Source organism: Apus apus, chromosome 1, assembly GCF_020740795.1.
Source record: "Apus apus isolate bApuApu2 chromosome 1, bApuApu2.pri.cur, whole genome shotgun sequence".
In the NCBI taxonomy this organism is placed as follows: domain Eukaryota; kingdom Metazoa; phylum Chordata; class Aves; order Apodiformes; family Apodidae; genus Apus; species Apus apus.
This window is the reverse complement of record NC_067282.1, coordinates 98,967,463-98,990,698: the sequence shown is the minus strand read 5'-3', so window position 1 is coordinate 98,990,698 and position 23,236 is coordinate 98,967,463. Positions and strand designations below refer to the sequence as shown.

The 23,236-nt window shown below is 42.0% G+C and overlaps 1 protein-coding gene across 1 annotated transcript; it reads left to right on the top strand.

The window, feature by feature from the left end:
• Positions 1–657: 657 nt before the first annotated feature.
• TMPRSS2 (transmembrane serine protease 2) lies at positions 658–23,028 on the top strand. The gene is made up of 15 exons (XM_051608218.1): positions 658–811; positions 7,776–7,922; positions 9,148–9,221; positions 10,055–10,250; positions 10,529–10,612; positions 12,014–12,133; positions 13,458–13,587; positions 14,644–14,754; positions 15,594–15,637; positions 16,418–16,592; positions 18,227–18,402; positions 19,387–19,482; positions 20,769–20,911; positions 21,476–21,628; positions 21,819–23,028. The coding sequence occupies exons 3-15, from the start codon at positions 9,204–9,206 to the stop codon at positions 21,828–21,830; spliced, it is 1,458 nt and encodes a 485-aa protein (XP_051464178.1). The 5' UTR covers positions 658–811; positions 7,776–7,922; positions 9,148–9,203; the 3' UTR covers positions 21,831–23,028.
• Positions 23,029–23,236: the final 208 nt, after the last annotated feature.

Here is a 23,236-nt window from a genome sequence, read left to right as displayed (position 1 = left end):
AGTCCCTCTTTATGAAATGACCCTAAAATGCAGAATAAAGAGCAAGCATTTTCCCCGGGCTGGGTATTTTATGAGTAACCTTTATCAGCTCCTGACCTGCCCTGTTCAGGGAAGTATCGTGGGTTCTTGCTTGCATACAACACCCTGAAACACAGGGTAATGAAGACTGATGTGGAAGTCCAAAAAAAGGCACGGGCACCTCACCACAGCGCGCTTAGTCTAGAGCAGCAAAAACAAAACCGGGGAGGGGTCCGCCCGGAGGAGTGGGGGCACCTCGGCACCCGGGAGGGACCTTACACCGGGAAGTGCCGTGTCCCAGGGGGAGCTGCGGGCCTTTCCCGCAGCTCCCTTTGCTTCCTTTCTTGCTCGTTTGTTTTGCAAACGTCCATGGGGGGAGGAGAAGAAGGAGGGCTGGGAGAAAGGGAAGCCCCGCTCAGTCACTCCGGCTAGGGGCGGCTGCCGGCACCCACCGAGCAGGAAGGGTTTCCAGTGTTCCCCGCCAGGGACGGCCCAGCCGAGACCCCCGAGGGGCTATGGGCGCCGTCCCCCCCCCCCCGGCCGGACCCGCTCGTCCCCCCGCTGCGGGCAGCGCCCTCCTCCTCCTCCTCCCCTCCCCTCTCCTCCTCTCCCCTCCCCTCCCCGGCGGCAGGAGGAAGGGGCCGGGCGATGCATCTACCTGGCGGCACCTGCCCCTTCCCCGCCGCTCCCCTCACCGGGTAACTCCTCCCTGCCCGCAGCGGCTGCTCCCGGCTCGCTGCGCCGCGTCCCGTCCCGTCCCGGCTCCGCTCCGCTCCGGCGGGGGCAGCCCCAGGTAAGCGCTGCGCTCCCCGCCGCCTGGCTCGGCCCCTTTGCCCGGCACAGGCTCGTCCCGGAGGGGAGCGGAGCCACCTCCGGTACCGGGCGGCTCCCGCGGGCACCGTCGCTCCGGGAAAGAGGGAGACAGTCCTGGCAGTTGCGCTGGCGGCTTTTGGCTTTTAATTAAATAACTGCGGCTGTGCTTTGGGGGGGGGGTGCGGAGGGACCCCTGAGGCATCTGAAATTCCCCGTCCAAGGGGGGCAGAGAGGCCCAGGCCCGGGCGGAGGGGTCGGTGCGGTGCCCGTCGCGGAGAGCCCCGCGGGCCCGCTCGGGGCGGCGGATTCTCCCGAGAGCGAGAGAGGGAGGTGCTGGCTGGTGACATCGAGGGGACACCTAAGCTGGCCCTTTCCAGCCGTGCTTCCCTCCGCTTTGCCCCGTTGCCCCCCTTCCGCAGCCGGTTTCTCTGCTGGTAGATGCTTCGCCGCGCACCGGTGGGTAGGGCAAGATGGGAGGTAAAGGGAGCACGGGAGAGGTGAGCGGGTGTTGCGGGAATAACGCGATCCGACGAGGTGCGGGGGGTGAGGTGCGTGGTGCTCGACGCAAGGCAAGGCTGCCCCGCTTAGTACTTCTTGAGGTGGAGATAGCCCGTGCCTTGCTGTTGTGATGAAGGGAGATGAGACGTTTGTTCAAGGTCACGGAGAGACTAGTCGCTCATACGGAGAGTAAACTAGAACAGCTTCTTGTTCTGGGGCCTCTTCATTGTGTGTTAATGCCACCGCCGCTTTGGTCGCTCGCGGAAGTGCTGATCTCTGGTTACCGTGGTCGCAACTTGTCAAGTAATTTTGGAGCCGTAACTTTGTTCATAGTGTGCCTTCCCACAGGAACCATATTGAAAATTCTAGGCCAAAGCTTTGAATTCTGAGATCAGCCTCCCTCCCCTCAGGTGGCTTCACTGATGATCACAGCTTACCTAGACCTCCAGTTTCACCTCGGGTTTCTGGGTGGGCAGGTGTCAAGTGAATTTAAGAGGCCATTGTCACATCATGCTTTTGTCCTCAGTATCCTTGTTTGCCCTGAGTAAATTGACACAAATGCTTTTAGTTCTTTAGAAAGAGCCAAAGGAAGTAGCTTCAGCTCTGCAGGATGATCTGAATCAACTAAGGCAGTGTTAGGTAGGGGAAGAGATGGACATTGTGTGTGGCCTGGATCAATTAAACCGGGAAGTGTTTTCAGTTCCGGCTGTTACCTACCGGTATTGACATAAACATAATGCCAAAAAGGCAGGTGGACTAAGGTAAAATTTGATGTCACGGTAGGACTTTTTTCCTTTCATTTTTAAACCGTTAAAAATCATACTGGTGCATAGGAAAGCCAGCCCAGGGCAAATCTTTCATGGTAGTGTAGCCTGAAAACGGAAATAAGTTGAAACTATGTTCCTGGATGTTGATAGAAAAACAAAGGGGAAAAGTATTCTAGGTTGCTGGTCAAAATAGTTGTCTTGGAGTTGCCACGTCTGGAGATACATGGGCTCTTCCTCCTGTGTCAGTCAAGGGGCGGTTCACCCTGAGTAGTTCCAGTACCGCGATGGTAGCTCAGCTGTGTCTGTGCTGTTTCATCAGTACTTCTCCCGTGTCTTTAATGCATGGATCCCTAAACCTGTCTTGGGCAATACAAGCATCCCCTTAGAGTGAATTTAAACCTCCTGCCAGCAGGCTTGCTTTTCTTATTGCCATAGACCTCTTGTAAGTAATTTACAGCTTATCAGGATTTGTAGTTCACAGGTTGAAAACAACTGACCTGAACAAATATCTAAAGTCTGATTTGTTAACATTGCTAGTTTTTATTGTTCTGCGGAGCCATATTGGTACCATATTCAGCCCACTGGTACCATATTCATATAATATTCATTTGCAACGTGAATATGGTAAACAAGTGCTCTTGAGAGCTGTTTTTCATTGCCAGAGACTTTTGGTGCTGTAGACAAGAGATTTTAATTTTACTACCAGAAGATGAGGTTATTTGCTTCTGCCATGGAAGAAGAAGGGCAGATGCAGAAGCAGGAATGTACTGCAGGGGAAGCAAGCATCCAAATGCCAGGCTGGCTGTTGCTGCCTCCTCTAGCAACACTGGGATCTCTGCATATGAGGTGGTGGGCACTGTGGGCAGAGGCTACCTCTGCAGTTGTTGCCTGACCAATAGGTCCATCTACTACCATGCTAACAAACCTGGTTCTTCTGGGCTCTTAAGTTTGATAGGTTGGTTTAATTTTAACTGTTCTCAGAGAAGACAAAGAGATTATTATTTGCAGTATGAATAAGCGTCCTACAACTGTTTAAAATGAGACTGCTGTGGTCAGAGCTTTTTAATGCCTTAAAGTCCACTGTTGTGGACTTTATTTGAGCTGCTGCTAGTGCACTCTTTTAGACACTTGTTGATAAGTAGTTCTGCAGTTTAATGATCTTTTAGGAGCTAATCTAGAATAACTTCAAAGTTAATTCTTAAGAAACTGAAGAATGCCGGGGCTCTATTTGTGGTCACTTTTCATATAAATATTTACATAGTCTCATAAATATTTACGTACTCTCATATAGTTCTGTGCATTATGTATAATGTTACTGCACAGGCATGCTGAGTAAAGCTTACCTCTGTTGAGAAGGCTAGCCAAAAGGCCAGAGCATTGGAAAAACCTGATTTTTATGACCTTGAGACATTCAGTTGTTGTTTGTCAATTTGTCTCTGACCCCTTCCAGAGGAGAAATTTTACCAACTGGAGTAAACTACATTAACTTTTTTTAAATCATCGCAATGAAAATATTCCGTACTACTTCCTGAATAAATCTTGTTAATTAAATGAGGTGAACATTATTATTTAGTTCCATTCTGGTTTCAGACATAACTGGAATATTTTTTTCTAACCTTTCTATATTTCATTTGCAAATCATGGTAATTTTTAGTGCTGCTTGTTCAACAGGAATCTTGGCCATGTTTGTTTTCTCTTGTTTAGGAAACAGAGGCAGGGATTGTCCAAGTGTGTGAAAAGATGTAGATTAGTCTGAAATCATGTCTTTGCTTGTTTTCTCTCTTGTTATATTTTTTAAATTGCCCCTTTTCCCATTCCTCTCCCCACCTTCATATCATGGTTGTATTGTATTTAAGGTTGCACTATTGGAACTTCCAGGTGGTCATAAAACGGTTGGGAATAAAAAAATTAAAAGCATACTTCCTTTCTAGTATAATCAAGAAAAGCCATAATTCATTGGCTTGCCCTTTTTTGAAGTTGATCTTTGCACTGGAATTACTCCTTTGCTATCTTAATGAGCTTTGCCAGTTGGTTCATTTGCATGTGCTATATTTCTTTATCTGAGTAAAGGGAAGTACTTATTTTTTTGGATGTGACGCTGTTTGTGTTTGGATGCTTTTGTGCTTCCTCCTTTTAGAAGCTGAACTTCATGCATTTGGCTTTTAACTTTTCTGTCCTTTCCCTTCCTCCTTGTTTGCACGTGATTACTTTTGCATAGGTCTAGTTTGGGTTGTTTTTTTTTTTTCAATTGTTGATGCTTATCACAGACCAAACAGCTAGTGATGTTTGTATTTCAGGAAATAGCACAAAATATGTATTGAAGTAATACGTAAATGCAGGAAGTATTCTGTTGCCGATATGACTCTGGCTTCCTTGGCCGAGGTGAATTTACAGTGTTATATTAGGGTATCTGTAGGTAATTATGCCATCCTATTGACTTAGGCGTCCAGACGTGAAAACAATATCTAGCAATCTCTACATAAAAGCTTGTGGAAACTAATACAACTAGCAGTATGTGTGGAACTCTATGCCTCCAAAGCATGGTACTGCTCTTAAATGACAATTAAGACATTGTGTGTATTAAAGAAGTACCATTATTATTTCCTGCATGAAGAACCAAGATAAAAGTCAGCATTCATTAATAAAATAGTGGTTGAATCTTTAGGGTTTCTTTGGCTTTCGTTCCTTCTGTTGGCTTTTTGGGATGTTGGCTCCTGGCTAGTAAAGGATACACAGTATAAAGGAGTTGTGACATGATGCTGGTGGAAGGAGGTAAAAGTGGAGATTCACCTTCACCTAGCAATACTGAGGCAAGGGACTTCAAAGGGTGTGGTGGTGAGGATCACTTGCCAGGTGAGCAAACACGAATGTGCTTGGTACTTCTGTCCAGGGGACAGAGTGACTGTCACTGTGGTAGGGAAGAGGAAAAGTCTTTGGAGGACTAATAGTCTACTAAGTCTGTGCTATCAAATAAAGTACAGACCAACTCTACTACAACTTTTGCTTAAATATAGACTTGATTTGCAGAAATTCATAGAAAAACTAAGGGGAAAAAAAAGCGATTGGATTAAATTTGTTTTTTAATTAAACTAATATTTTAATTATTTTTTTTCATTCTGACAACTTTTATTAGAAAAAATGATGTCTTTTCTTCATCTTAATGACCCACAATGGAACTTTAATTATAACACTCCTAAGGCATATGTGAGAAGGAGCTAAGATATTTCAAGTAATAGCAGTGAGGTGGGAGGAAATACACTGTATGGATCAGTATGTAATGTCAGTAATGGCTCTACTTTTTATACTCTTATTAGATCACCTGTCATTAGAAACAGTACTGTTTCTTTACTTTAACAAGTTATGAAAAAAATGCAAGCTGAATTTTGGACCTTCTTTATTGCTGGAGGTCCAAATGCTGGTTCTTCTTCATCCATGCTGGAGTAAACTGAAGTCTTTGAAATTCAAAGGCTTGACTGCGTATGAGTGACGAGTCCCTTTCATTGTTTGAGTAAATATTTTTCAAAGCTAGAAGGTTTAGAAAGCCAACCTGGCTCCCTGGCCATGTTTCTTAGACCTTCAAGTCTGCTGTGCAGGTGTGCTCTAACCCTGTGTCCTTGCCTAGAGATCTCTCTACACTTTAACTCCACCAACTCACTTTAAAGGAGTCATGAGGTTTGTTTCTTCAGCATTCTCATGAAAATGAAAAATTTTCCCACAGCATTTGCATGAAAAAACTGGCTGCTTATGGCTTGGATGGGTGTGCTCTCTGTTGAATAAAAAACTGGCTGGACTGCTGGGCCCAGAGAGTGGTGGTGAATGGAGCTAAATCCAGCTAGTGACTGGTCACAAGTGGGGTTCCTCAGAGCTCAGTGTTAGGACCACTTCTGTTTAACATCTATATCAACACTCTTGACGAGGAGATAGAATGCACTCTCAGTAAGTTTGCAAACAAGACCAAGCTGAGTGGGATTGTTGATCTGCTTGAGGGTAGAAAGGCTCTGCAGAGAGACTTAGACTGGATTGATGGAATCAGGCCAACTGTATGAGGTTCAACAAGGCCAAGTGTGTCCTGAACTTGGTCCACAACAACCCTATGTAATGCTACAGGCTTGGGGAAGAGTGGCTGGAAAGCTGCCCAGAGGAAAGGGACATCAGGGTGCTGATGGACAAGTAGCAGAACATGAGCCATCAGTGAGCCCAGGTGGCCAAGAAGGCCAATGGTAACCTGGCTTGTATTAGAAATAGTGTTGCAAGCAGTTCTAAGGAAGTGATCCTTCCCCTGTACTCAGCATTGATAAGGCCCCATCTCGAGTACTGTGTTCAGTTTTGGGCACCTCAATACCAGAAACACATCAAGACGCTGGAGCTGGTGCAGAGAAGAGCAACTAGGCTCGTGAAAAGCCTAGAGAGAAAGTCTTATGAGGAGCAGCTGAGGGAACTGGGGCTGTTTAGTCTAAAGGAAAGGAGGCCGAGGGGAGACTTTATTGCTTTCTGCAACTACCTGAAAGTAGGTTATAGAGAGGTTGGTGCTGGTCTCTTCTCACAAGTAAATACTGATAGGACAAGAGGGAGTGGCCTAAAGCTGCACTAGGTGAGGTTTAGGCTGGACATCAGGAAAAATTTTTCTCTGAAAGGGCTGTCAGGCATTGGAACATGTTGCCCAGGGAGTTGGTTGAGTCACTATCCCTGGATGTGTTTAAAATTGTATAGATGTGGTGCTTGCGGATATGGTTTAGGGGTGAACATGGTAGAGTAGGGTTAAAGGTTGGACATGATGATCTTAAGGGTCTTTTCCAACCTAAGTGATTCTATTATTTAGGTGTACCCAGGAAAGTGCCATTATAGCTCAGCAGACATCAGGAGGAATGACTGGCAGCGGGAGGGAGGGATAGTTTTCTGTTCCCACTAAACTCTTCTGCACCAGAGTGAGTTTGTGATACTTTTATGCGGGATCTATTTAAATCTGTCTGATGTGTGAAGTGTGTTGGAGGCCAAAGTATTGGACTGAGATAAGACAGACCAGTTTCTTCTGGCTCTATAGTTGTTGGGATGGGAAGTGTTTTACAGGTCAGCATGTTTCTCCATGACCCAGCTTCCTTATCAGGGAAGTTGTTGCAGTACTCTTGATGTATTTATAAAACACTTTCAAGTGTGTCTGTGATGCGTGTTTAAGAAAAGTAGATTATCTCATTATTGAATACTACACATACATTTTTGCCATAAATGTTTGCAAACTAATGAGAGCCCAGTGGCTTTGGTTTAATCTGTTTTTAATACACTGGCAAATGTGTGTGTCTAATATCATGGAAATCTGTATGAACCGAGGACTTCCCTGTGTTTTGTGTTGTGAAACCTATATTTAATCAGAATCTAGATAGGAAATAGTTTCAACAATCACTCCTAATTTATCTCTTGTTAATCTAAGTTAAGCAACAGAGATATTTTTTTGCCTCAATTAGTTTAAAAATACCCAGCAACAACAGCAACAAAAAAGCTCCAGCAGAGTGAGGCAGACTTTCATTTGCCAATTTGCAGAACCTTTCAAATGGTAATGTAAAAAATATGTGGGTTTTTCCTTGGTGATTGTACCTGCTGGCTTACCTCAGAATCGCCACCTAGTTTTCTTCTGTCTGCTATCACTAAGCTTCCTAATCCTTTTTTCCCCCCTTCTTTTCTCAGAACAAAGAACAAACACATCTTCCTTTGACTGGTTACTTGTCTGGGCAGAGGTACACTTTCCAACTGTGCTGTGAAGAGCTGGGTAAGAATGGATGCGACATAAAGCAGAAGTCCTGAAGCCTTAGTCACCAGTCTAATGGACTTGCTGTAAGTAGAACTAAGACTTGTTTTTAATCTGTCTGCCATGCAAATAACACTTCAGCAGGACATTATCGTTGACCTTTTTTTTTGCTGGTGCTAATAAGCAAATACCAGAATGAGCCTTCTTAAACATGCTCGAGGTACCAAGCTGTGGTTGAAATCTGCTTCAGGGACATTTGCAGTTCAGTTTTGGATGAGACGACACCTTTGTACATGTTCTAAAACATAAGCTTGTACTTCAGGCTGAATTATGCCATGTCTTCATGAAACTGCTCTTTGTGGTCGTGGCTTTCAACAGGGGTCATGGCAACACGCCTGCATGCAGGGTAGTGCTCTGCAAGCTGGGGAAAGGTATTTCTCAGTACATAGCTGAGGCAATTCCTAGGCTTTTTTTTTTTTTTTTCCCTCATGTAGAGTAACATTATGAGAGGACCCAAGATATTAAATTATTTATTAAAATGATTGTGATGTGTAACTGCCTATTTTAGAACTGTGGCAGCAAATATTTTGTGTTTCTTGTGTCTTTGCTAACTTGTGGTTTTTACTTAGTGTTAATGTTTAACTTTAAAATAAACTCCTATATGCTTGAAACATTGGATGTATCTCCTCTCTTTTACTCTAGTTGAAAAATTTTCATATTGGTGTGGCATATTGTTTCCCTGCTGTGCTTCTCTGCCTGTTTTTGGTGTGGTGGCTACGGCGCACAACCAAGAAAGCAACTGTTTGTAATCTGAAAGAGTGAAAAAGAGATGGCTTGTGGGGCTGCTATTGTGGCATTATCAAATGAGTTAGCTGAATTTGTATTTCCTGATGCTTTGCTCAAGTTCTCATTTCTGTGTCATAAACCTCAGAGTGATACATGAGTAAGTGTTGAGAGAGGCAGGAGGACCTGAACTTGGTACTGACACCATGTGGGTTGTTGCCAGGATATTCTTTAACTGTCATTCTGTCAGTGAGAGTGAGCACTAACTTAATCTTCTCAGTTTGCGTGGTGCTCGTGTTAATGAATAGTTGCCAGTGTATAATCCTCAAGGTTGTATTGAGAGGCTATTGAGATCCAATTTCATGCTGCACCTCAATTTGTACCCTCACTTGAAATACTTCCGTATTTTATCCCCCCAGATTTGGCATTTTTCCAAAGGAAATAAAGACAAGAAATTTAGACAAAGCTTCTGGTTGTGATTGTTTTATTTATTTATTTATTTATTTATTTATTTGTGTATTTTAATAGGTTCATGCTTCACTTCCAAACACTTGAATTGTTGTGGTACTACTGACAAAGGAAAGATGACCCAATCTACTGTTGTAAGTAAAAAAATATTAAAAATATTCCTCTCAGGTACTTTTTAAGAATGAGGTTTTATTTCTTTACAAATAGATGTCTGTTGAGTGATGCCTTGGTTAACAAGTCTTATAAAATATGGAGTATTTGTTGTCTTGTCTTTTCTGCAAAAGGGTAAAGATACACTGTCAGGCAGGTGTAAGAGGCTTGAATAAACTAGCTTAAGTGCTCAGATAATCATGGCAGAAGTTTATGCTTTTAAAGCTTATTTTGGAGGGATACATTGGAATGGCTTTTAACTAGTTCTTAAAGCTCTTCCAGGATAAATATTCCAAAACCTGTTGCAGGGCAGTGCACTTTAGAAATAGATTGAGTGTACCTGGTGTCACAGGACAAAATGGAGCAGTAAGCCTTTATCCTAGACCTGGACAACTGCACTCACAAAGACTGTGACTTGTGAGCATTTCTTTCAAAACCTGTTCTTGCTGGTTATTTCTACTCTGTCAGGTGTTCCAGTGCAATGGTTTGTGCAGCCAGCTGGAGGGCTGGGCTCAATAATCTTTCTTAGTTTGAGTTACTTTGGATGAGGAAACTGATCATAAGCCTTCCAGCCTCTCTCTGTTATTTTTATTATTTGAAGTGTGAGGCATTAGGCATGTACTGCAAATCTCTTTCACCATGTAAATTGGAGTTGCTAGTGTGTGTATGCATGAACAGTGAATTTCTGCATTGGCAGAATTACTTAGCAGGGTTCTGAATGTAATTGGCACCTGAAATTTACTTTGTCCTAATTGCAGTCTTGCCTCTCATTTTTAATTTTTTGTCCTGTTTCCTTCCCCTCAATATTATCATTTAGGGTCCACCGCCATACTATGAAAATCAGGGCTTTCAGCCAGAAAACATCTATTCTGCCAGGCAGGCAGTAGGTGCTAACCCATATCCACAGTACTACACAACAAATGCTCCGTCAGTGCCAAGCTACGTCCCAAGAGTTTCTACCTATCAGTCAAGTAGGCCAGTAACGCATTCATCTGGGGGATCGTGTACATCAAGTAAGTTTTGTTGGGATTTCTTTCAAAGTAAGGTAACAAATCTTCCCTTCCAACTCCTGTATTGAAGGATCCACCTCCAGGTGAATGAAGAAGTAACAGCTGGCTGGGATGTGGGCATAGCTGGACAGGAACCTGGGCAATTTGGAGGAAGGGTGGTGGAATAGAGAAACATCTGTCTGGCAAAGAATGTACTTTTAATGTTAAGGAAATAGATAATGCTGGTGGCTGGAAATTACCGTGTTTGTGAGCTTAATTTCTGCTTTTCTCTTTACTTTCAGAGATAAGGAAAATCTTAATCATTATATTATCCATTTTACTAGTCGTTTGTTGTGCAATCGCAGCTTTCTTCATCTGGTATTTTGGTAAGAATTTTTCTTTGTGTTCTGAAATGAAAGATTTATTTAACTAATATTAAAGTTAGAAATACACATACTTACCTTCAATTTTATGCTGAATTAAGGAGAGAAAAGTGTGTTACCTCTCTCCTAAGAGATAAACTAGTGTTGCTGCCCCATGGGTCAGTTTTGGTTGTTAAGTTTTTTCCTCTTTTTAATAAACAATGCTGCTGTCGCTTTCCTTTCCCTTCATCAAGTAAATATATTTTTGACATTAAGTGATGTCATCAGCTTTTTGACTCCTCTGGAGTGGTTTATTCGGGTGGCTTTTCTGGAAAGCTCCAATCTATCTAGCAAAAGCGGGTGCAGTAGAACTGCACAGTGCAGTACCTTTTAGTAAAGAGTAGTTGAACCTCTTGCAAGGGTTTTGCACTGAGGGGTAGCTGGCATGCAGCTGTGCATGGACAGCAGAGAATGTGCTATGTTTCATTCGGGCAATCACTGCTGTGGAATGCAAGGAAACTGTTACGAATTTAAACTTTGCTTAAGGAAAGAAGGAGATGGAAATAATTTTGTGTACCTTAACTGCAAGACTGTAAATGGTCAAGATACATTTTGTAATCGTAAAATGGGATCTCTCTTGGAGCAGAAGTAGTTAATATTTGTCTGATTTTTTTCTGTAAAGCTTTTGTTTTAAAAATTTGTTAATGTTGTGTGAGCCCAGTCTGTCTCACCACTGTAAGTTATACCACAAGTGATACTATTGCTTGAAAGCTGTCCCCAGCCGGGGTGATTAAGCTCTGAAGCTGGACTAGAGTAATTCTGTTAGGCTTAGGTGAAGTTTGTCCTCTGCTATCTTAATTTCCACTTTCAATGAAAATCACTTTTCAAAGAAAACTAAAAAAGCAAGTTGCTATGTTTTTAGGACTCTTTCTGTTCTGTGCAGGAAAAGAAAGGAAGAGAGAAGGGATTTAATTTAAAACTATTGAGATGACACTTCATGTTCTTAGGGGTTTTTTTTTACTCACTTTGATTTATACAGGGTGAATGTAATTTTGTTTTAAATGGCAGCGAAAGCAAAATAATGTAATTGTAGTAATTGGTTTCTTCTTCCTTTGCTGTTTATACGTGTTATGCTTTGTCAGTGCAAAGCTGACTCCTTTTAGACAACTTAATGGTGCTTGCTCATTCAGGGGAGGCAGTGGACAAAATCCAATCAGCTGCATCAGTGACTTAATCTGACAAATTATGTATAGGACAGAGTAATACATCTTCTGTTGTGTCTGGCAAGGTCTCCTCTCTGAGTTTAAGAGCTCTTTCTCATGTTTTGTTCCATGGAAGTGGAATACTTAAGAGGAAAGCTGGCAGTAGTCGCCAGAGGCTAAGCTGATGCTGAGCCTAAAAAGCTGTGTTGCTCTCTCCCTGCAGTAAAGAATCGTTGTGTCAGCTCCTTAATAGAGTGTGGATCTTCAGGAGTGTGCATACCCGCCTCGCAGTGGTGTGATGGAGTGAGTGACTGTCCCAACGGGGAGGATGAAACCCGGTGTGGTGAGTGCCGGCAGTCAAGGGGGGGGACCTTCAGCCAACTGCAAGAGGTTTTGAGCAAATTGCCTTGTCCAAAGCTTGCCTAAGTTACAACAGGGCCATTTTAGCCTAAGTATGATCTCTAAAATGGTTTAGGATGTTTAAGCACTTTGAAGCCTATATCTGGGTATTCAGTTTCTTTCCTGTCCAATTGAAAAGTGGAAACAAAATGTCTGACTCAGATGTTTGAGCAGGCTTATCTTTGAATCAGTTTTTAAAATATTACCTTTTATTTTGAACGGGGTTGTGCAAAACAGAATGTAACATTGTCTGGAATGAACAGTCATCGTTGACTTCCTAGTAGAACTTAAGGTAACATGAATCTGGTCACCTTCAGCCAGGCTTGTCCTTTTCCACATATTTTGCATTCTTCCTTCTCTAAATAACGCTTCAGCTACTTCATAACTCCTGTAATAAAGCTTAGTCTGATCAGCGTTTCCAACTAAAAAGATGCTGAGTGAAGCTTTAGTGGAGAGTTGAAGGTGATAACATCGTAGATTGATCCATTCCAAGGGTGTGGCATCTTGTTTTTAACACCTGTTGTGCCAGTGCCGCTCCGGAAAACTCCAGCCATTGTCTTAGTCTCCCTTGAAACTTCTATTCTGCACATGCCTCATGCAGGGTTAGCATTTGCTGGCATATGCTCTAAAGCTGTTCCTCTCCATTTGGTTGAATAATGGGTTTTGAAGAAACTTGTTCAATCTGTTTTTTTTGCTTGAACTATTTTATGTTAAATTCTTGTGCAAATAAATACACAATGGGGCATAGAATGTCAGAGCTAATTGCTTTGTGTTACATTCTTGCTCCACAAGCATGTCTCTGAAGAAATTTGGTGTACTGAGATACAATGTGTTGTGATATATTTTATATTTTATTTATACACAATATAGGATATATTAAGAATGGTTGTATATGGTCGTATAGATAAAAAATAGGAAAAGACTGGCTATTGCAATCTTTCTTAGTGCTAGAATGTGAAAGAGTTTTGAGCATAAAAGCTGAAGTGAAAAGAAGGACTCTGGCACACTGGTAGTTCTTTTAAATTGTCTTCTAAATTGTTTTAAACTGGTAGTTCTTTTAAATAGTTTTACATGAAAGAGTTAAGTAGTTGTGATAGTTCTATCTACTTGATATTTACTCAGAATTTAAGTACAAGGCTGCATTAATTAACAACAGTTCATATATACAAGCAATGTTATGGATAGCAATACTTCGAAGTAGAGAAAGAGCAGCAATACAGCGTGTGGTGATTTTTTTTTATTTTTTTTTCTTCTTCCTTTTCTGGCAGTTAGACTTTTTGGACCAAACTTTATCCTGGAAGTTTATTCACCTGTTAGTAAAAGTTGGTATCCTGTTTGTCAAGATGGTTGGAATGATGATTATGGAAAGACTGCATGTAGAGACATGGGCTACAATGTGTAAGTCTAAACTTCCTCAGCCTTTGCACATACACAGAAAAGTTAAAATTTCCCTCTTGCTCTGTTTGAAGACTGTGCATCTGAAGTGAAAAGCAGTTGTCAATCTAGCTCTTGTGAATCCATGTGGGTCTGATTTTAATGATGGTAGCTGTTGCAGAAACAAAACAAAATGTTGCTCCAACAAGTAAAGGGGTCTGGCATGCATGCAGGAATTACTTAGTGGGGTCACTGTATCCAATATATTAACTTACAACCATCTTCCAGAGCCTGTTTGAGTTCACTATAACTGCTCAGTAACATCCAGTTCGACTTAACCTGTTGTCACCAGTATTACATGGAAAGCCTTGGTCTTCTGAGGACATAAGTAACACCAGCTGATGTGGAAGTTCACCATAAGCATTTTTGGCCCTGAGTTCTGCACACATTATCCTCACATAATGTCATAGCCTAAATTCTTCTCTGGTCAAAATACTGGATGCTGGCTCTCTCTGACACAATTGGTGAATGCGGTCGTCTGTTGTGTGTGGAGTAATGGAGTGAATTTATTGTCCAGGCAGGCAGAACTTGCATGTGGACACTCTGGTCTCGGAACCTGCAATGGCCCCAGTACTTTCAACTCCAGTAAGAGAGCCCAGCAGCAACTACACAGAGCTGGTCCTCCTTTAGAAAGCCTGGCAGAACTGCAGCACTTGTTATCCCTCTTGTCCCGCAGACACAAGGCTGTGATGACTTACTGGACCTGATCTTTGCTATGCTGTGTGATTGTACCAGCAAAGGCATCTCTTAATCTTGCCCTGCTTCATGAGGCTGAAGATTCCTACCATACATGCATATTAGATAAAAATATAATTTTAATTTACTAACTGTTTGATGTGCAATGGAACTTGACAAATGTTTAAAGAATCTGAGTCTCTAGAACTGTACTACAACACTGGGGTTCTGTACTTAACTTAAAAAATATGTTTTTGGTGTTGTTCGTGTCAGAAGCTCTAGCTTGGCACAGTTTATTTGAAAACTGAAACTACTGGGTTTCATAATGGACTTTCTCTTTTGCAGAGATACATATTACTATAGTCGAGGCATAGCAACTGAAGGCAGCTTTAAAATCTACATGAAGCTGAACACAAGTGCTGGGAATATAGACTTGTACAAAAAGCTGTATAGCAGGTATCTATTTAATACAAACTTCTTTCCTTGTATCAGTGTCTTTTTAGCTCTTGAAAGAGGTGTAGCTTCTGCCTGTAGCATAATGTTGGCAGATCTTTCAGTGGGGATGGTAAAAACAAAGGCTCTTTCCCACTAAATCTGATTGCAGCAACTGCTCTCCCTTCTGTTTAAAAACACAGCTGTCATTTTTCCATCCTTCCTCTCCTCTTTTAAAAGAGAAAATGTCCCATCTTGTTACCTCCATGCTGTCTAGAAGGTTGCCATGCCAAAGATGCTTTTCCACGGCTCTTTGACCATCGACAGGAGTTTGTGCTGACAATAGCTTCCAGCTGTAACACATTCACAGCAGCTGGTACAGCTTTTTTTTGTTAGTCACACAAACACACAGCATGCAAAATAGACCTTTCACTGTGGAAAGTGTAATTTTTATTCTTATTAAGCAACTGTGAAGTGTCTGGTTTTTAAACCTGTAGACTACTGTGACTGCAGAGTTCCCAAACCCAAAGTTTAGGTTCTTCTACAACTACTTAATAAATCAGCTCAGCTTTTTCTCATGCTGTTCTTCATCGTGCTTCTCAATAGGCTTACAAACCTTTTGTACTGGTGACTGGCAACTTCCACATGACAGTTTTGGTGAATACAAGAACTGGGGGAAGGCAGATGGTTGTGGATAGCGTAGCTGGACAGAGTGAAGAAAGGAGGGAACCCTCAGCAGAAGATGAGGATGAAGGCAGGGCACATAGCTGTAAAGGGTAGGAGGCAGCTGGAGGGTGAACTTAGCCCACCATTTGCTTCACCATGTGCCTAAAATCCTGTTTGTGTTTTTATTTCTGTTGCAGTGACTCTTGTGCATCAGGAAATGTGGTTTCTCTGCGCTGTATAGGTAAATAAATGACTGTGTTTCTCAAAATTCTGCTTGTTCATGCTTTGAAATGCTTTGGCTGGGGAATCCTTTTGAATCTACATAAACAATTACCATCTTCTGATGGTCAGATGATTTACCTCTGGTTCCCAGGTTTCAAATGGTGCAGTTTAAGGAGCAGGAAGGGAGAGCAGACAAGGAGGATTTTGGATCCCTACTTGCTTTTGTCTTAGCTGCCACCTGTTCCTTTAGATGACTTGCCTGTCTGTAGTAAAGCTCCGTAGCCCCTACACAGCAGTCATGGTGGAACATCTGTGGCTCATCTGCTCTCCTGACAGGTGGTCACAGGGTGGCTGTTGTGTTCCTGATGGCGATGGCTGTCACAGGGCAGCTCCTAGCTGTTGTCTATTTAGTTGCACAAGACAAAGGCATGTGTCTGTGTGGCTCACCAGAGATGTATGAATACCACACTTGGAGTTGTAATGTACCACTGGTTTATGGTTTGTGGTGAACCGAGGGTGGCAGCTTCCAAATATTCATCTTGACGTTTGCAGTGTGAAAGGGGGTCTAGGCTACAGGAGACTGGGGATTTTGGTGTTGAGGGCAGGAGTCTAGGCTACAGGAGACTGGGAATGTTGGTGCTGAGGGCAGGAGCCTAAGCTGCAGCATCCTGAATGGCAGCAGTACAGGGGTCAGGCATGACCTGCGCTCCCCTCGGCTAGCAAAGCCTGAGCTGTGGAAGCCATCTTCCAGGCCAGCTTGCTCTTTGACTAACACCTGTGTGTGTAACTGACTCCTCAGAGTGCGGCCTGTCCAGTAAAAGCGTGAACCAAATGACCAGAATCGTGGGTGGCAGTGGGGCAGTGCTGGGGCAGTGGCCGTGGCAGGTCAGCCTCCACGTGCAGGGCACCCATGTCTGTGGGGGCTCCATCATCACCCGCCAGTGGATCGTGACAGCAGCACACTGTGTGGAAGGGTGAGTCTCACTCCCTTGTTCATCTGTCAAATGGCAGTTTGTCTTGCTTTAGGCTGAAATGCACAAGTTTACTTAAGTCTCCCAATTTTCTGCTTTAAAACTGAATTAAATGTCATTGCTCCCCTTCACCTGTGCCTTGAACATGGGTGCTAGGGACAGTATTTTGTCTATGTAGCAGTATGGTTTTCAGGTATTATGGGAAAATATGTTCTGGAGGAAGCTGGCTGCAAGTCATCTGCCTAATTTCAACAGGAAGAAAATATTATTTTACTTGTTAAATGTGGAAATTAAACTGGGCAGTGGTGCTGGGCACAGATACCCACGAAGCTTAAGATGTAAACTTAAGGCACCAAACCTTATGACAGACAGTATAATGTTTTTGTGAGGATGTTCAATTACACTGTGAGGAAAAACAAAGAGAAGGAGAAAAAAAGAAATAAAAATCCTAAACTCTCCAATGTTGCACGACTGTAGATACGATTAATTTAAAGATGCCTGTACCATTAATTTCCTCATATCTTCATGCCACAGGACAGTAAAGCCTGTCAGTATTAAATGTAGATTTATACCTAAAGGAGCACTTTATGTAGGCATAAACAAGAAAAATAGCTGGTCCATTTTTAACCTGTAAAGGAGAGCTGAGGGTTTAGTGGCACCTTTTGTACAGTGGCAGAAAATGTTAAAAAGCTGGCTGCTTCTGTTGGAGGGAGAACCCACTGAAGGAAAACATTTTAATGGTTTATTGGCTGGGTCACAGTTTGAGGCTAAGCCAAGATAAATGGCTTTGTCCTTAACCTTGAGAAAGGAATTCAAGTGTTTATTTTTATGTGATGATCTTATCCCTCCTCTGTTTTTTGATTTGAGCTCTGTAGTATGCAAAAGCTTTAGGAATGGCAACCAAGGTGTAGCTGGCACAAAACTGGTTTCTAGTTTTGATAATGTTTTGTGGTGTTTTGGGTTTTTTTGTTTTGTTTTTTTTTTTCTTTCTGGGCTGGAAGTTTGGGAGGAGGTGACAGGGATGACTTGCACTACTACTACCTGGCAGTTCTGTCTCTTAGAGTTTTAGAGTTTTCTGTTGAGCATTTGTAAGAAGAGACTTAAATTACATCTAGCAAGTGTGCTTAGCATTTAAAAAACCACCAAAACCAAGGAAACCGCCCCCCACCCCACAAAACCCTGGCATTTTCAAGATAGTGAAATTATTTCACTAGATTATGTTTTTACTAATTCTGGATTCTGCTGCACTTGCATGCTTTGGATAGTACACATGAGTGATACCACTGACATATGAGACCCCCAAAATTGCTGCTTGATCCCTCAGCCACGGAAATCAAAAGACTTCAGTGTTGCAGTCTCGGACTATAATTTGCTGTGCTGAGTGACTATGGGGATAGACACTGATACTTCACCCATTTGAAAGATTTTCTGGATATGTCTGTGAAATGAGATTCAAGCTTTTTCAAAGTTAGATGTCTCACAATTTGTTTACCTGTTCTTTAGAAGTGGTAGTCAAATATATGTGCATTCCTGATTGTAGATGCTTTTGACTACCGTTTCTGCAGACAATATTTTGAAGGTCATAATCTGTGACTTGTTACCAGTGAAGCAAACCTTCTAACCTTTTTTTTCTGCAGACGATTTTCTGACCCATACAGCTGGAGGGTTTATGCTGGGATTTTGAATCAGAATGAGATGCTTTTAAGAAATGGATACAGAGTGCAACTGATCATTTCCCATCCCTATTATGATACAGATTCTAAAGACAATGATGTTGCCCTTATGAAGTTAGAGACACCGCTGACTTTTACTGGTATGTATTCTGCTCTTCTTAAGGCAAAAATCCAGTGGCAATGAGCACATCTCTTGAAACTTCTGAAGCTCATACTTATGGGAAGAACACTGAGTGTGGGTAGAGACATCTTAGAGACAGAGACAGGGTAGAGGTAGAGACAGAGGACACATCCTCTAATTTTCTAGGGAGGATTTATTTAAATCTAGTACATGGTAAGGGAGTTGGGGGTCATCTCAGTAATGTATTTTCACCCCAGAATGCTGTATGGTGCTTAAGTATTGCCACTCTTACTGGTGCAGATTCAGGATGTAGTGGTGGAGCAGCTGACTAAACCAAGTTATGGTCAAATAAGGATCAGAGCAACTCCAAAACCAAACATTACAAGAATTTCCTTCCTTAAAAGTAGATGGAGGTTGTTTGTAAACAAGCATTAAAAAATAAAGGACAAGCCATTATTTAACTTGAAGTTATTTTGTTATACCAGGTTCTTTGTATTTCAGTGCATCGGTTTAAAGCTATTAGATGCAACCTGGAGGAGCTCTTCTGCTAAGAGCAGGGCAGTTTCTTTTTACCAGGTTTTTGTGTTTCATGTTTCTTGTATATAGGCGGTGAATCCTGCTTGCTTTTTTATTATTTTCAGCAGGATTTTGCAAAGAGAATGAAGAGAAGTAGCTGCCAGAAGGTTTTTCTTCTTCTTTGTCCTCTACTGATCAGGAGAGCTAGTGTTAGTTGTTCTAATTAGCCTGATGAATTGAGCTAGAACCATTGACCGTGATTGTTCCTCACTTTGAGGAGATTAGGTAGCCATCTGGAAAAAGGGCAGCTGGTAAGCTTGCTGCTGCTGCCTGCATTGCTCAGTATTGCTTACCTGCAAGGAAGGTAAAGTACAGAGAAAATGCATGGTGTAGTATGTATTTAAGGGGTGATCATGCTGAGATGCTTCTTATGCATTTATTTGGAATTACATCTGGGATTACAGATGTTACTGTGTTTCTTTTGTAGATACTGTACAGCCAGTTTGTCTGCCTAATCCAGGAATGATGTTCCAGCCGAATCAGCAGTGCTGGATATCTGGGTGGGGAGCAGAGTACCAAGGAGGTAACAATGACTCTGGAATATTTTGGTCTGCTACATAAAATAGCCCTCTTTGGTCTACAAATAGCTGTTGCATGGATTGATTGGGCAGTTTGAGTCAGATCTGTCAAGTTATTTTTCTCATCCCTTTTACAGCCCCTAATATTTACACAGGGCATTCTGTCTCAGAGCAAGTTGTGATGTGTTGCATTTAGCAGACTGCAAAGAAGCTCAAAGCAATACTGGGAGCCAGAAATATTCACACAGATAGCAAACCTGTGCTCCTGCTAGCAGGGCCATCTCTCCTGTAACAATGGTAGCTGAATGCCAAGGCAGTCCTTTGTGGACATGGGAAAGGGCAGGAAGGATCCTGTCCTTTGCATTGCCTCAAGCTAAAATAGCATGATGCAAGTAAATCTGTAACAAGTGAAAAGGAATCGGAGGAAAGGTTTCTTATCATGGAATCATAGAATGGTTCAGGTTGGAAGGGATCTTTAAAAGTCATCTAGTCCAACCCCCTGCAATGAGCAGGGAGGGACACCTTTAAGTAGGTCAAGATGCTCGGAGCCCTGTCCAACCTGAACTTAAAATGTTTCCAGGGATGGGGAAACTCAGCTCTCTTATTGAAAAAAAATTATTCCTAATGTCTAGTCTGATTCTACCCTCTTTCAGTTTAAAACAACTCTGTCTTGTCACTGCAGGTCCTGCTAAGAATTTTGTCCCCATCTTTCTTCTAAGCTCCCTTTAAAAGTATTGAAAGGCTGTAATAAATTCTCCCTGGAGCCTTCTCTTCTCCAGGCTGAACAAGCCCAGCTCTCTCAGCCTGTCTTCATAGGAGAGGTGCTCCAGCCCTCTGATCATTTTTGTGGCCCTTTCTGTATGAGAAGGTACTGAGTGGGAAGGAAGGTGTTGGGGAAGCTGGACCCTGACAGTGAGAGTTGCTGGCAGCTCATGCTGGACCATGAAACTGTGAGGAGGTCCTCTTCACCTCTTGCAGACTCCATATGCTTTTAGTAGCCCTGTAGATAACACAGTTAATTTGGGATTGGAGCAGGCAGGTAGGCACCAGGTTCTGTTGCTTTACAGTACACTACCAGCAAAGTGGGGTAACTCACTGACCTCTTGGAAGGGGATTTTAATGTCAGAGTTGTTTCTTTGTGGTGGACCATGCACCTGAAGTGTCCATCCTGATGTTTCTAGTAAGCTTATTTCATCTTGAACTACCTGCTGGGATTTGTAATAGCAACGTAATATGATGCGTGTTCTAATTTTGTCTTTGTATGTGTGTTTTGTGCATGTTTCAATTTTAGGTAAAACATTAAACAACTTGAACTATGCTATGGTGCCCTTAATAGAACATTCTAGGTGTAATTCTGTCTATATCTATAACGGCATGATTTTGCCTACAATGATCTGTGCTGGATATCTATCAGGGGGAATTGATTCCTGTCAGGTAATTATTCCTAATTAACACGTAATAATGATGTGATTATTTTTGCCTTCTTACTATTAGGCTTTTTTAATACCTATTGATTACAAACAGACTCGGGGGCGGGGGAAGAGTAAAATTTTGGTTGGGCTTCTAGTTTCTTTTGTGGTGCATCCCGTTAAAAGAGAGCTTTTGTTTCAATCTGAATGGCTGCCAGAGTTCTGGCTAAACACCCAAAGACGGGTGAGGCAGTCCTTATTTTTAATGTCTCAAGGATGTTTTGTTGTCTGGTACTTGAAAATTATTGATTTCTCTTCTTAACCACGGCCATGGCCTAGCATTATGCTTGTGAATAAGAAAGTCAATAATGTCTGTCTCATTGTGAGTGCTTTGAGCAAACAATTTTCATCCCTTTTGCAAGGAGTCATCATTCAATTCTGTAATTGCTACCGCTTTTTGTTTTAGTGATTGCATGAAAATGGTGGTTAGCTTTTTTTGGAACTTAACTTGTATTCCTGAAGTGAAATGGATTATGTTTTCCCTGGTGGTCAAGTCAATAATAATATGCTTGTATTTTATTTTGTGCAGGGTGACAGTGGAGGTCCACTAGTAACCAACAAAAACTCCCTGTGGTGGCTGGTGGGAGATACCAGCTGGGGAACTGGCTGTGCTAGTCCCAATAGACCTGGGGTGTATGGGAATATGACTGTGTTTACAGATTGGATTTATAAAAATATGCAGGTAAAATATTTTGATGTTTTTAATAAAACTAAATATTCCACATCCTGAAATTTGACTCTGTTTGTAAGAATAAATAAATGGGACTTGTTTGCTAATGAAGCTGTTCTGTTAAGAAGAATCCAAGTAATTGATAGGATAGTCTGTCAGCAGAACTTGAACCTTTGTTTTTTGTTTTGTTTTTTTTAAACAGGCAAACAGATGACAACACTCTCTGTCCTCCTTGCTGATCAATGATTCTGAGAACAAGAGTAGATGAAGCCATGGGTGCCTGGGATATTTATTCACTTTGCAAATTTTTTTTTTTTTCATTATATTTTCTTTTTAAAAATAACATGAAGGATTGCACACTCGGTTCTGTGCTGGCTACAGTGACTGATTTTAATCAGTGAAGGATTGCCACAATGAGCACCTTTCTTCTTGTGGTACCTGGCAGAAAGTCATTCTGTCAACTGCTTGCTGAAATGTCTCCCTTTAGTCCAGTAACTTTCACTTGAAAATCAGGTGCAGGCTTATAATGGCAATTTTAATCAGAATTTAATTTAAGATTTTTGTAGTAGGATGCTGAAACAGTTGGTTTAGTAGTGTTTTAAATTAAATCTTAACTAATGTGAACATTGAATCTTGGAGCTGCTGGCTGGCAATTTAAAAAGAAAGGAATGTTTTATAGAATATATGAAGGAAAGTTTTCATGCACTATGGTAGAGGCACAGGTTAAAAAAAAACCAAACAAGCAACCCGAACTGTCTATTCAGGTAGTTAAAAATCCTCAGGATTTTGACACAACAGTCATTCAAGTTGGACTGTTCCAAATGAGACCAGTCTGACTGTCTCAGTAATCAAAAGTGCTGCTCTGCCTTAAGCTGCTTGGAACCCAAAGAGGGCACGACCTGCCGTCACTCGATGTGAGCTACAGAGAGGGCTGCTCTGGAGCTGTGACGAGTTAGACGTGGTGATGGCCAGGTCCCTGGCTGCACACATCAAGGTTGACTCTTGCACTCCTCCCTAAGCACAGGGCAAAGTTTTTCAGTGGGGCTGTGCTGCAGGTGATTGCAGACACACGTGCAGAGGCTGCGGATGTTTTATGCAAAGAAACGCAAAGCTGCGTTTCTGCCTGACCAGATGAACTACCTCATTTATTAAATTTGGCTTGTAATTCCTTAGGGCTGTCCTTTATGATGTTTTTAGCAAAATGTAATTAATATCAAAAGTGCCACCTCAACTAGGATTTTGAAAATAATTTATAATCATAGTAGAGAGGATCAAAAAGCCATACCAAGTCACTTTTGTTAAGAAGGATAAATCTTTTGAATGAAATTACTAGTCTTGTTTTCTCTTTTGGCACTGAAATGCAATTATCTTGCATGTAAACACTGCACCAAATAAAATTTTTTTACAAAGTTTTCCCTAGTGTAGTGGTTTATACGTGTTTGCTTGGATTTTTTGGAAGCAGTTACTGGATTCAGTGTCTGAAGTGCTTTGAGAATGTGATTTTCAAAAAAACCAAACACAAAACATAGCAAAAGAAAAACAGCACAGGAGAGTACTCCAAGAGATTTGTTTTAATTCCAGTACTTCAGGTCAAACAAACCCAGAGAAAGAGAGCTGTCT

Bases quoted from the DNA above. Each gene is read 5' to 3' on its own strand.
- TMPRSS2 (XM_051608218.1), top strand. The intron at 13,588-14,643 runs GTAAGTCTAAAC...TCTCTTTTGCAG, and splicing joins AGAGACATGGGCTACAATGT to AGATACATATTACTATAGTC. The intron at 15,638-16,417 runs GTAAATAAATGA...CTGACTCCTCAG, and splicing joins GGTTTCTCTGCGCTGTATAG to AGTGCGGCCTGTCCAGTAAA.